Source organism: Heterodontus francisci, chromosome 18 (assembly GCF_036365525.1).
Source record: "Heterodontus francisci isolate sHetFra1 chromosome 18, sHetFra1.hap1, whole genome shotgun sequence".
Lineage (NCBI taxonomy): Eukaryota > Metazoa > Chordata > Chondrichthyes > Heterodontiformes > Heterodontidae > Heterodontus > Heterodontus francisci.
Window position 1 is genome coordinate 72,821,819 of NC_090388.1, and position 12,269 is coordinate 72,834,087.

Consider the following 12,269-nt stretch of genomic DNA (forward strand, 5'->3'; position numbering starts at 1 on the left):
TTACAGGCTATTGAATAGAAGCCCGAGCGGCATTCAGTCCTCCTATAATATCCAGGCTTTTCATTATTAGGAACTAATACCAGAACTGGCTTGCCATATTAAAGTCTACTTTAACGTATTATCTGATAACTTCCTTCAGATTGCAAAATTTTGTGAAGCTTACATTAATATGTTACCTAGCAAACACAGGTTGCAGGCACACTTACCAAATTGCATGTTGCTCCTCTCGAAGACCAACATTACAGGTGGAAGAATTAAAACTGGTGAGTTTTGGACAATATGAAAAGACATTTGCCAGTTTGTTTTTGCTTATTTGTTTTTTATATATGTTGCAGATTTTGTTTAGGAGGTAGTCCAAATAATAATAAACACCCTGCAGAATCTGGCTCATTTTGTAACGACTTACATTTTTTAAAGTGCAATCAATTTGACTAAGAGAGCTGAGAGCTCCCACTAATAATGCTAGAGCTTCATGAAAGGTAGTTAAAAAGTACTTGGAGATAGAGGCAACAATCTTGCCAGTTTTTTCTCTCTCCAAATGGATTACTGGCTTACCTCGTATTCCAGCTCATCAGCTCGGTCTCCGTCGTGTGCCAAGTTGGGAAGGTAATCGCTGGCTTCGTAGTAGTCGTGGACCATGGGATGCAGGGAGTGACAGCTGTGAGGGAAGATGCAAGGAGAACTAGAATGAGAGCATGCAGTGGAAGTGGAGGTGTTGAATCCATCTTCTTTCAACACTCATGATGGTTCTGATGGAGAGCATCAACAGTTCTGCTCCCTACTCAAATTTACTCATTTTAAAATGAATCGTAGAATTTTAGAGCATAGAGGGGAGCCATTCAGCCCATCATGCCAGTGCTGGCTTTGGAAAGCTATCCAATTAGTCTCACATCCCCACCTTTTCCCCACAGCCCCTGCAAACTGTTCCTTTTCAAAGATGTATTTAATCACAGTCAAGAATGAGCAGTCAGCAGAAGGAATGTCGGCTCATTCCAAACCTGTATATATGGTATAGTCAGAGTGTGGTGTGCCAAAATAATTTCAATAACACCCCTGCACCCCACCCCTACTCCAAGAAAAAGAATGTGCATTTATACAGCAGCTTTTACATCCTCAAAATGTCCCACAGTGCTTCACTGCCCATGAAATACTTTGAGCTGAAGTGACTGTTGTAATGCAGGGAAACACAGTAGGCAATGTGTGCACAGCAAGATCCCATAAAAAGCAGTGAAACAAATGACCTGATAATCTTTTTTTTTGGTGGTTTCTGTTGAGGGCTACATTTTGGCCAGGATGCTAGGAGAATTCCTTTGCTCCTCTTCAAATAGTAGCAGGAGAGCTTTACATTTATTTGACAGGACCTTGGTTTCACGTCTCATCAAAAGGATAGCCCTGCCAATAGGTCAGCACTCCCTCAGTACTGCAGGGAAATGTCAGTCTAGGTTATGTGCTCAAGGCTCTGGAGTGGAGCTTGAAACCCATGATCTTCTGACTCGGAGGCGAGAGTGTTACCCGCTGAGGCACTTTTTAAAAACTGAAGCATTGGAAGAATTGCCACCTTCAGGAAGTAATGAAGTACTGAGAGGCTGGCAGCTGGTACAGGTGGACCCATCGTTTTCCAAGCAGCCCTCTCAGAAAGGGGGCTGGAGAAGGAACAGATTAAATCAGCCAGGTTTCAGATCAATCCAGTACAGCAAATGTAAGCACTTTTTTTTATATATAAAATCATTTGTCAGTGTTACTGTTGAGAATTGGATCTATATACAAAATTCACTTTTTCAAAAATAAGATTACATTTAAATGAATATGCTATATTTTGCAAGATTTAAAGATTATTTCTACTCAAACATAGTTTGACTTTGAACAATTTAAATTTACAACAGTTCCTTTTGAAATAGTTTTAAGCGCATGGATGGTTAAACCATTCACGGTTATAGCTCAGTAGTCAATATTGCCTCCAGTACATTCGTTACAAATCCAGTGAATGGAAAAATGAAAGAATGAAAGATACAACAAAAAGGTGCTTTGCGACATATAGAACAGTCCCAATATCCTCAGTTTGGTGCCGCAATGTCCCCCATCTCCAGAAAGGAGTTTAACTGCTGAACTATTGTTCAGTATGTGGTCTGCTCACCCTCAGCACTGTACTCCATGGGTCCTCCTCATCCTTTCCTCAATTTGATGGCACAGTCCCTCCATTAAAAAGTGTCAATCTCATATTCTCACATACTCCATTCCCCAGTAGGATTAAGTACTTTGATTCCAAGGCAGGCTTCTTTTTCAGACACATTAACTTGAAGACATATCATGGCCATTTGACTTTTTTTTTATTTAGAGATACGGCACTGAAACAGGCCCTTCAGCCCACTGAGTCTGTGCCGACCAACATCCACCCATTTATACTAATCCTACTTTAATTCCATATTCCCTACCACATCCCCACCATTCTCCTACCACCTACCTATACTAGGGGCAATTTACAATGGCCAATTTACCTATTAACCTGCAAGTGGCTGTGGGAGGAAACTGGAGCACCCGGCGGAAACCCACGCAGACACAGGGAGAACTTGCAAACTCCACACAGGCAGTTCCCAGAATTGAACCCGGGTCGCTGGAGCTGTGAGGCTGCGGTGCTAACCATTGCACTACTGTGCTGCCCAGTTGCTATGTCCTCTTTGGCTTCCTACACAGATCACCCCCCCCCACCCCTTACATAGCAACAGATAAAACATCTTTTCAGATCAAAAGCAAAATACTGGGGGTGCTGGAATTCTGAAATATAAACAGAAAATGATGGAGATACTCAGCAGGTGAGGCAGCATCTGTGGAAAGAGAAACAGAGTTAAAATGGGGTAATTTCAACCCCCAAAAACAGGTTGATTTGGGCTGGGTGGGCGGCACAGTGGCGCAGTGGTTAGCACCGCAGCCTCACAGCTTCAGCGACCCGGGTTCAATTCCGGGTTCTGCCTGTGTGGAGTTTGCAAGTTCTCCCTGTGTCTGCGTGGGTTTTCGCCAGGTGCTCCGGTTTCCTCCCACATGCCAAAAGACTTGCAGGTTGATCGGTAAATTGGCCATTATAAATTGCCCTTAGTATAGGTAGGTGGTAGGGGAATATAGGGACAGGTGAGGATGTGGTAGGAATATGGGATTAGTGTAGGATTAGTATAAATGGGTGGTTAATGGTCGGCACAGACTCGGTGGGCCAAAGGGCCTGTTTCAGTGCTGTATCTCTAAATCTAAATATAAATATAAAAAATTTCAAACCCGCCTCCAATCCACCCACTTTCTGTTTTAACCAATGTGGACGAGGATGAGGTCAGAGGGGAAGCAACCAATCTGTTTACAGGAGCAGGTCAGTCATTAACAGCTTTTAAAGGAGGCAGTGTCTTCATTTTTACAGACTTTTATTTTTAAACTAACATTGGTTTGGTTTCCTGGGCCACGGGAACCTAGCAGGTTAAAGGATGGTGAGAAAAACTGGATCCATAAGCCAACTGTCTTTACAGCACTGCTCGTGGGACGACGTCCTCCCCACCATTTGCAATCTGATCCCCCGACCACCATCTCTCCACCTCCCGTCACTCCCCACCACCGACCATCATCTCTCACTGCCCCCCTACCTGCTTCAGCCTGCCTGTCAGCTGGGAATCCTGCAGGAAAAAAAAATGTAAAATCCATACTTTGTGTTCCCCGTCCACAAATCTTCTACCCACTCCGAACATGTGGCCCTGTTTCAGGTCGATGCATAAAGGGTTATTAATCTGGCTGGCTGCCAGGCAGGAGACTGCAGCATGTTATTTTAGTGCGGATCAGCAAGGCCTCTGCTGCCCCAGCCTGCCAGATTTTCCCCACACTACCCTGCTTCTTCCCCACCTCACCAACATCCAGGCCCTGGCGTTGGAAATGGGGAAATAAAATCATATCGGTGCACTGGGAATGCTCTTCTGCAGTTGAGTTTAATGCACAATACTGGGATAGAGTATATTGTACCTGATAATGTGAACCCATGCTCTACTACTGAGAATTCGCAAAAATTCAAAACAGCGCAACCGCTGCAGATATTGCATTCTGCCTTGCGGTATTTTGGACCAGGAAAATCTTTACCCAGGGGTCAAATGACAGTGAGCTCCAAAATGGTGGCAGAACATTAGAGATGTCTCTGGACTATCTTCCCATCTTTTGAATTTAGGGAAGCACAAACTTCCTCTGTATCGAGGGAGTGGTGGGGGAAGCCGTGACGTGATCAATTCCAGGAGCAGGAGGCCCAAAACACTTCCAAGCTCAGGCCTCATATGTATTGGGCTGGTGAGCTGAAGAACTCAATGAGCACTGACGGGCAGCTCTCTGACCCAAGAAGATGGGAGGGGCAACGGAATGAAGAAATCTATCAGTACCATAATGGAGCCAAGGCAGAAAAAACTGTTAGTCGGGTGGGGAGAAAGGGGGTATAAGTGAGATGGAGACACAACAGGCTGCCACTGTGCGGCTAGCGGTAAGTAACTGTACTTTTGAGGGGCCGGGAAGAGCTCCTCTTGCCGCCACAAAAATACACAGAACAAGTTTTATTGGTCATTTTGTAAGCAGCCTCCATTCGACCACTGGTTAGGCCGCTCAAGGCCGTGTCCCAATGGGCAACAGCGTACGACCTCGACTTCAGACTCCCACCTGTTTCAGACAAGAATACCCACACCTTTGGAAGCTCTCCTGAAAAATTGCTTAGCTTAGGGTTGAATAGGATGCCAAGGCTGTGAAGAGTCTGGGGATGATGTTGCAATGCATAGCAGGGGCCAAAGATGGTGGCAGTAGAGGCACTAACCGAAATTGAAGGATCCAATATTGTGGCGTTACAAAAATTTGGTTCGAGCTGGGCAAGACTGGGAACTAAATATCTCTGGGTACTAAACATGTGGGAGAGATAGACAAGGGGAAAAGGGAGAATTGCTGACCTTTTAGTTTAAGCACATGATACCACAGAAAGGAGTTTTGTTTTATATCGATGGTGGTGCTCAGATAGAGTCTGTTTGAATAGAGTTCAGGAATAGTCAGGAAAAGTAACAGAATTGTCATTATACTGGGAACACATTATATACCAACGTGTTCAAAAAAGTACATACATATACACAACACATAAAGACAATACATGTGCACACACACACATATGAATGAGAATATATTTGATAGGGTGCCACAAATAAGAATGAAAATGAAGGCACATAGTATTAGTTGGAACGTAGGGGTTGACTAGAGGATAGAAAGCTAACAATGGAATAAATAGGCGTTTTTCAGCTCAGTGGAATATGGGTGGTGATGCTCCCCAGAAATCTGTACTAAGACCTCCTTTGCTTTCGATATATAAAAAAGGATTTGGACATAGGCAGAAAAGGAATGTGATCGAAGTTTGCTAATGGCTATAAATTAGGGGCCATGTCAAACTGTGAGGAAGAGTGCAAGAGATTGCAGGAAGAGGCGGACAAGAAAGAGGTGAGGGCGGACAGGTAGGAGGAAATGGACAGGTGGGTGATAGGTGCAGAGAAATGTACATTTTGCTGAAAACACAATGAAAGGAAATATCCCCTGAATTTCAGAGCTCTTAGCTGAGTGGGGAAGAGAGAGTTGCAGTGCAGGAAATTATTAAAGAAGAAAGTGCAGGTAGAAAGGCCCATAAAAAGATAACCTGGATTCATAGTAACATAGGGGCACCTAGGGGGATGGAGGTTAAAGGCAAGGAAGTGATGTTGAATTTGTATTTAAAGTTAACTAGGCTCAGGTTGGGAGTCTTGCATACATTTCTGGGCACTCTATTGTACAAGAGCCATTGAAAGAGTACAGTGAATCTACAGTGAGAATCAGGAATGAAAGGCCATAATTATGAAGAAATGGGTGACAACCTTTTCTGTTCCAATATCCCAGTTTAAGGGAGAATCCAATAGAGCTTTCAAAATTATGAAGGATCTCGAGAAAGTAAATAGTGTAAAATTCGTCACTGCTGAGGAATCAGAAATAAGGGGAGATAGATCGAGGATTATCAGCGGAACGCTGGGAAGTTGGAAGTTTTACCACACAGAAGAACATGGAATGCTTTACCAAAAGTGGCTATTGAGGTACAGGCTAACAATTTAAAGAGATTTGGATTCATATTTTTGCCTTGCAAAGGTGTAAGATTGGCAGGAAGGACAATATGATGGAATGAGAGTGGACAGTCGACAGTGCCAGTAGAAGGGATAGCACTGGCTGAATGGCCTTGTTCAATGCAGTAAATATCATTTATAAGTAAACATCAGATCACATGACACCAAACATAACTTCCATCCTTAAAGTTAGTTCAGCTATTCTACCATATCCTAAACAACTATAGTGATTGCAACGAATGAGAGAGAGGCTGTGTTGTACCTGTCTGATAACAAATATGGGCAGATATCAGGTACTGGAGGTGAAGACGACCTCAACTTGGAGAGAGCCATGATGTGCTCAAAAGTAATTTCTGTCTGTGTGCCAGCATCCACAAGTGAAACTTCCTGGGAACTGCCATGATTCTTTGTGATGGGGGTTCTCCGCAGAACTTGCACAACAATTGGGTCCTTGGCATTTCTGAAAGCTTCCACTGCTTCCTCGTGTGTGGCTTTCGACAGATCCTTCCCATTGACCTGCAAAAATATAACATTTCATAACCTCACCCATTCAAGGAACATGCGTCATATTCTCACACTCCTGTAGACCGTGACTAGCTCTTGAACCTTGTTCAGAACAATTGAAGCAAAGCGCACAGCCTACGCTAACAAGGCGGGAGGGGGGGAGGTGGGGGGGTGGAGAAATGGGATGGCATATTCAAAACTAATCTGTCAAAACAATGGGGGGAGTTTTAACCCCCTACGACAGGCAGGAGGGAGTTTAGAAAAAAATCAGGTAACCTAAACCAATGCTTTCACCTGCGACCATTTTTATGGCGGCACTTTGTGCGGCAAGTCTATGTCCAGCTGTTGAGAGGAGGGCACCTTATTATAATATTTAAGTCAGGCTCTTGCAGTGGAGTTGGGAGCCTGATTTAAATTTAACAGTTGCCGCTTGGGCTTCCCAGGGCTTGGGGGAACCCAGCAGCAAAATGGAGACGGGAGCTGACAGCTCAAGAAGGGAAGCACCTTTTACTGTGCTCCTTGTGGAAGAGGAGGAGTAACTCCCAGAACTCAATGGGAAAGAAAGCCATATATATGATGACATTCATGTTGAGAGATTGCTTTAAAGAGTTTGTGACATTGAAGAGACTAGCACCTTTCAAAATTGGACTGCACGCCAAATTCCACAGGCCCAATTTGGGAGTATGCAATATGGTGCCAGTGATGATGCAGACTGCAAACTTAAAAGCAATCTTTGGAATGTCTTTAAACATGTGAGCTAGATTGCACCTTTCAAATCTTTAAAAGCCATTTATAGGATAATTACAGTACAGTAAGTGGGTACCAAAGATTGTTGCTCTCGTTTAATCTCATTAGGTTTCTCTGCAACAAAATGTTCTTGCAGATTTGTTTCCCTCCTCTTTGAAAGATGTTGGAGTACAATTCCATAGGCACCTACTGCCTCCTGTTCCCTCACCAAAAGGCAACGCTTTAGGATTGAATCTACAGCCAGTGTTGCTCGGCTATTCAACTGTAGGCCTCCATTTTCGCACCCCTCTGTAAATTTCTCCAGCCCTACAACCCTCTAAGACCCCTGCTCGCTTCCAATTCTGGCCTCTTGTGCATCCCCAACTTACTTCACTACTGGCGATGTACCTGTAGCTGCCTTGGCCCCAAGCTCTGGAATGCCCTCTTCAGACCTCTTCGCCTCTCCACCTCTCTCTCATCCTTTAAGATGCTGCTTAAAACCTACCTCTGGCTAAGCTTTTGGCTGCCTGTCCTAATTATTCATTCTTTGGCTTAGTGTCAAGTTTTATCTGATAATGCTCCTGCAAAGCACCTTAGGACATTTCACTGCTTGAAAGGCACTATATAAATGCAAGTTTCTATTGCTGTAGTAGAAAGCGTCTCAGCCAGGACTGATCCTATCTTCATCCAATGGCCACACGTGAGCAGAGGGGCAATGGATGGCAATCCGAATTGGGATCCGAGGCTGATTTTCACCTCCATAGCCCAGGCACACCAACAATGCCATGGATGAGATCAGCGAACTCAACAGTGAATGGGGATCGATCCTGGGGCCTTGCAGATATGCATGGCCTAAGACCACTCTTGGCAGTGCATGTCACTACTGGCTCATTAGTGAACTTTTATCCCACCCCTTTAAACACATTCCATGTCACAAGTCTGTTTATATAGGTAATCCTGTGACTTGCATTACATGAACTGGCTAATGATGGTGCACTGTACATCATGGTGCTAAATACAGCAAGAAAAGAAAACAAACTTGGATTTATATAGCATCTTTCACAACCTCAGGATATCCCAAAGTGATTTACAGCTAATGAAGTACTTTTGAAGTATAGTCACTTCTGTAATTTAGAGATCTCAGCAGTCAACTTGCATGCAGCAAGATTCCACAAACAGAGATAATAATCAGACTGTCTTTTTTTTTTAGGCGTTAGTCATGGGATAAATGTTGGTAAGTATAAGGAAACCAGCACAGTGGCGCAGTGGTTAGCACCGCAGCCTCACAGCTCCAGCGACCCGGGTTCAATTCTGGGTACTGCCTGTGTGGAGTTTGCAAGTTCTCCCTGTGTCTGCGTGGGTTTCCTCCGGGTGCTCCAGTTTCCTCCCACAGCCAAAAGCCTTGCAGGTTGGTAGGTAAATTGGCCATTATAAATTGCCCCTAGTATAGGTAGGTGGTAGGGAAATATAGGGACAGGTGGGGATGTGGTAGAAATATGGGATTAGTGTCGGATTAGTATAAATGGGTGGTTGATGGTCGGCACAGACTCGGTGGGCCGAAGGGCCTGTTTCAGTGCTGTATCTCAAACTAAAACTCCCCTGCTCTTCTCCAAATATAGTGTCATGGGATCTTTTACATCCACAAGAGGGCAGAAGGGTCTCATCTGAAAAATGGCATTGCCAACAGTGCAGCACTCCCTCAGTACTACACTCGAGTGTCATCTTGGATTATGTGTTCAAGTCTATGGAGTGGGACTTGAATGTACAACTACCGACTCAGGTGAGAGGGCTACCACTGAACAATAGGGTTACTACCAACACTGCTATTCTTTCAAATCCTTGAATGGTCGAGACTGACTGACAAGAAGGTTCTCATATGAAACAGTAACCACACTCTATTATATGGACAACAGGGTGTTAGAATAATTCCAGTGTGCCAGATGGGCTAATTAATCCACACACATCCTACAAACAATAAAGTATATAGTTTTGCAGATGTAGGCCGTATTATTTCCATCCTTGATGCATCTTCTGTGTAATGGCTCTTCCCCCCCTTTGATTTCCTGTTAAATGTGCGCCAGATGTTGGGATCTGAACTCCCATCTGAAGTAACTAGCTGAAACGTAATTTTGGATTTGATCCACAATGGCATTAAATTCAAATGAGGGACATATCACCATTCCCCATTCACTGGATGATTTGCGCAAAGGATGTGCAGTGGGAAAATAGGCAATCTGAGGGAGGACATTAACCATTTTGAAGCTGTGTGGGCAAATTGCAATTCAGAAGTAATAGTCAGCAAACTGGCTGCTCTCCACCACAATCAACATTACGGGCTCAGTACTGCTCCTTATAAAAGCAGTTTTAATATGCATGCCAAGATACAAAGCAGGCAACCGTTATATAGAAGAGGCACAAAAGCAGATTGTACCAAGCACGGAGTTTATGACACAAAGTGCTGATTATGTGATTGTAAAACTGATTATTTTCCCTTGGGCTTTACTTTTGCTGATTGTGTCTGACTGCCACACAAACAGACTCACCAATGTGCCTACGCCAGGCATAAAATGCATCCCTGAGCTCTCCTCTGTGACAACTGGGCACTGCATAAATTTCACAACTTATCCTGCACAAAACGTATTTTGATGCTCTAAATGATTTTCTTTGCATTAATACTTCATTGTTTTCACTCCCCCTTTGAATCCCACCAGCCAATGCCCCCAACCTCAAGTATACTTTGTTGGGAGATGATGAGCCAGCACCCAATAGCTCTGCAGATTCTATCACTGGGAAGTGAACTGAAGGTTCAGGAAGGGATTCCGCCACCTTCTGACTTTTCCCTAACCCCTGCTCCCAAGCAGATGACTCAGCCAAGACTGGAAAGCTGAGAGTCTGAGGACAAATGTCAATTAAGTGTCAGGTTGAAACAAAAGACTCCCAAAACAAAAGCAAAATACCGCACATGCTGGAAATCTGAAATAAAAATGGAAAATGCTGGAAATATTCAGCAGGCTTGGCAGCATCTGTGGAGAGATAAACAGTTACAGGGTGAATTTTACCAGCTCTCTCGGGATGGGCTGGGAGGCAGAGCGTGGAGTGCCATGGAATTTTATCAGTGGCAGGGAAAGTGGAGCATGGCCTTACCACCCACAGGCCAACTGAGGCCCTTAAGTGGCTGATTAAGGGCCAGTTAACGACCTTTTCCTGCTACCACTAGCATTTTATCGGTGGCTGGTGGGCCCCTTGCCACGTGGGGAGACTGCCCAGTAAAACTAGGCAGCCTTGTGGCCTGGCGGGGTGGGTGTTGGCCCTCCTGATCGGGCACTCTGTAGCCCCCAGAGAGGCCCCCCGGCATTAATGCCACCGCCTCAAAAATCCCCTTCCACCCACCACCCCTAGCCATGGCCTGCCTGATTGGCCCCGGAGACCCACAACTTCATTTACCTTGTCGGGACGTCAGCGTCCAGCGAATGACTCTCTGGCTGGGAGCAGCCCGAGCAGTGGCTATCGCTCCCGGTGGCGCTTCTGAGACCGAAGAGCTGCCAGCCCTCCGATTGGCCAGCAGCTCTTGGAGGTGGGCGCCAGTCTTTTAAAGGGACAGGAGCCCCAGTGCCGAGCAGTTAATTGCCTGAAAGCTGAAAAATGTAGCAGGCGGAGGTGCCCTGAAAGGCTGAGGTGGGGTTGCCCCCAGTTTTTCAGCCCAGCCCAGTGTTGGAACCCCTGCTGCGGCCACAAAATTCAACCCGTTTCAGGATGATGACCTTTAACCTGACAAATGTCATCGACCTGAAACAATAACACCGTTTCTCTCGCCACAGATGCTGCCAGACCTACTGAGCATTTCCAGAATTTTCTGTTTTTATTTTGTACGAGAGTCCTAAACATGGACATACTTTACATTAATTTGGTGCCGCTCCATATACTGACCCCTAACGGACAAATAGGACCTACATCCTATATAGCCCTCTCACATCCTCAACTTTATCACTGTTTAATCCCTTAACTTAGATTCTAAACCACATACGCACAGATCAACACACAATAGAACAGTTTGAGGGTCATCAAGTCCAATTATAAGTAGTGTCCTTGATTTTTTTTCAAACATTTTAATACCTCAGACTTTACATTTTTTGAAATAAACCTAAGATAGTGTAATTTCACTGATTAAACTTTTGGATATGTTCATTCTGGGATTCTATGTGGGTATTATTGGAAAGGTCAGCAGGTATTGCCAAACCTTAGTTGCCCTGAGAAGTTGGTAGAAGAGCCTTCAAATCTAGTGTGGGACCTAGAGTCACATATAGACCAAAAGGGATAAGAATGACAGGTTTCCTTCCCTGAAGAACATTAGTGAACCTGTTGTTTTCTTCTAAAACAACAATCTGACAGCTTCACGGTCACTTTTGGAGAAAGCTCCTATGGTATGGCAAAGCGAGACTGTGAAGGGTTCAGGATCTTGAATAAATCACACAGAAAAAAGTTGCAGAAGCTGACTGATTATAGAACATAGAACAGTACAGCACAGTACAGGCCCTTCAGCCCACGATGTTGTGCCGAACCTTTAACCTACTCTAAGATCAAACTAACTACCTACCCTTCATTCTACTATCATCCATGTACCTATCCAAGAGTCGCTTAAATGCCCCTAATGTATCTGCTTCTACTACCACCGCTGGCAGCGGCATTCCACGCACCCACCACTCTCTGTGTAAAGAACCTACCTCTGACATCTCCCCGAAACCTTCCTCCAATCACCTTAAAATTATGCCCCCTGGTGATAGCCCTTTGCACCCTGGGAAAAAGACTCTGACTATCCACTCTATCCATGCCTCTCATCATCTTGTACCCCTCTATCAAGTCACCTCTCATCCTTCTTCGCTCCAATGAGAAAAGCCCTAGTTCCCTCAATCC

At 44.7% G+C, this 12,269-nt stretch overlaps 1 protein-coding gene across 2 annotated transcripts in view; it reads right to left on the reverse strand.

Annotated features, from left to right (window-relative positions):
• LOC137379885 (PDZ domain-containing RING finger protein 4-like) overlaps positions 1–12,269 on the reverse strand; it is a 523,744-nt gene that overhangs the window by 46,278 nt on the left and 465,197 nt on the right. For both annotated transcript variants that reach the window (XM_068051287.1, XM_068051288.1), the window contains 2 exons: positions 6,391–6,644; positions 556–658 (listed from right to left, as the gene is read on the reverse strand). In XM_068051287.1, coding sequence (XP_067907388.1) covers positions 556–658; positions 6,391–6,644 — 357 coding nt within the window. The remainder of the gene's footprint in view (positions 1–555; positions 659–6,390; positions 6,645–12,269) is intronic.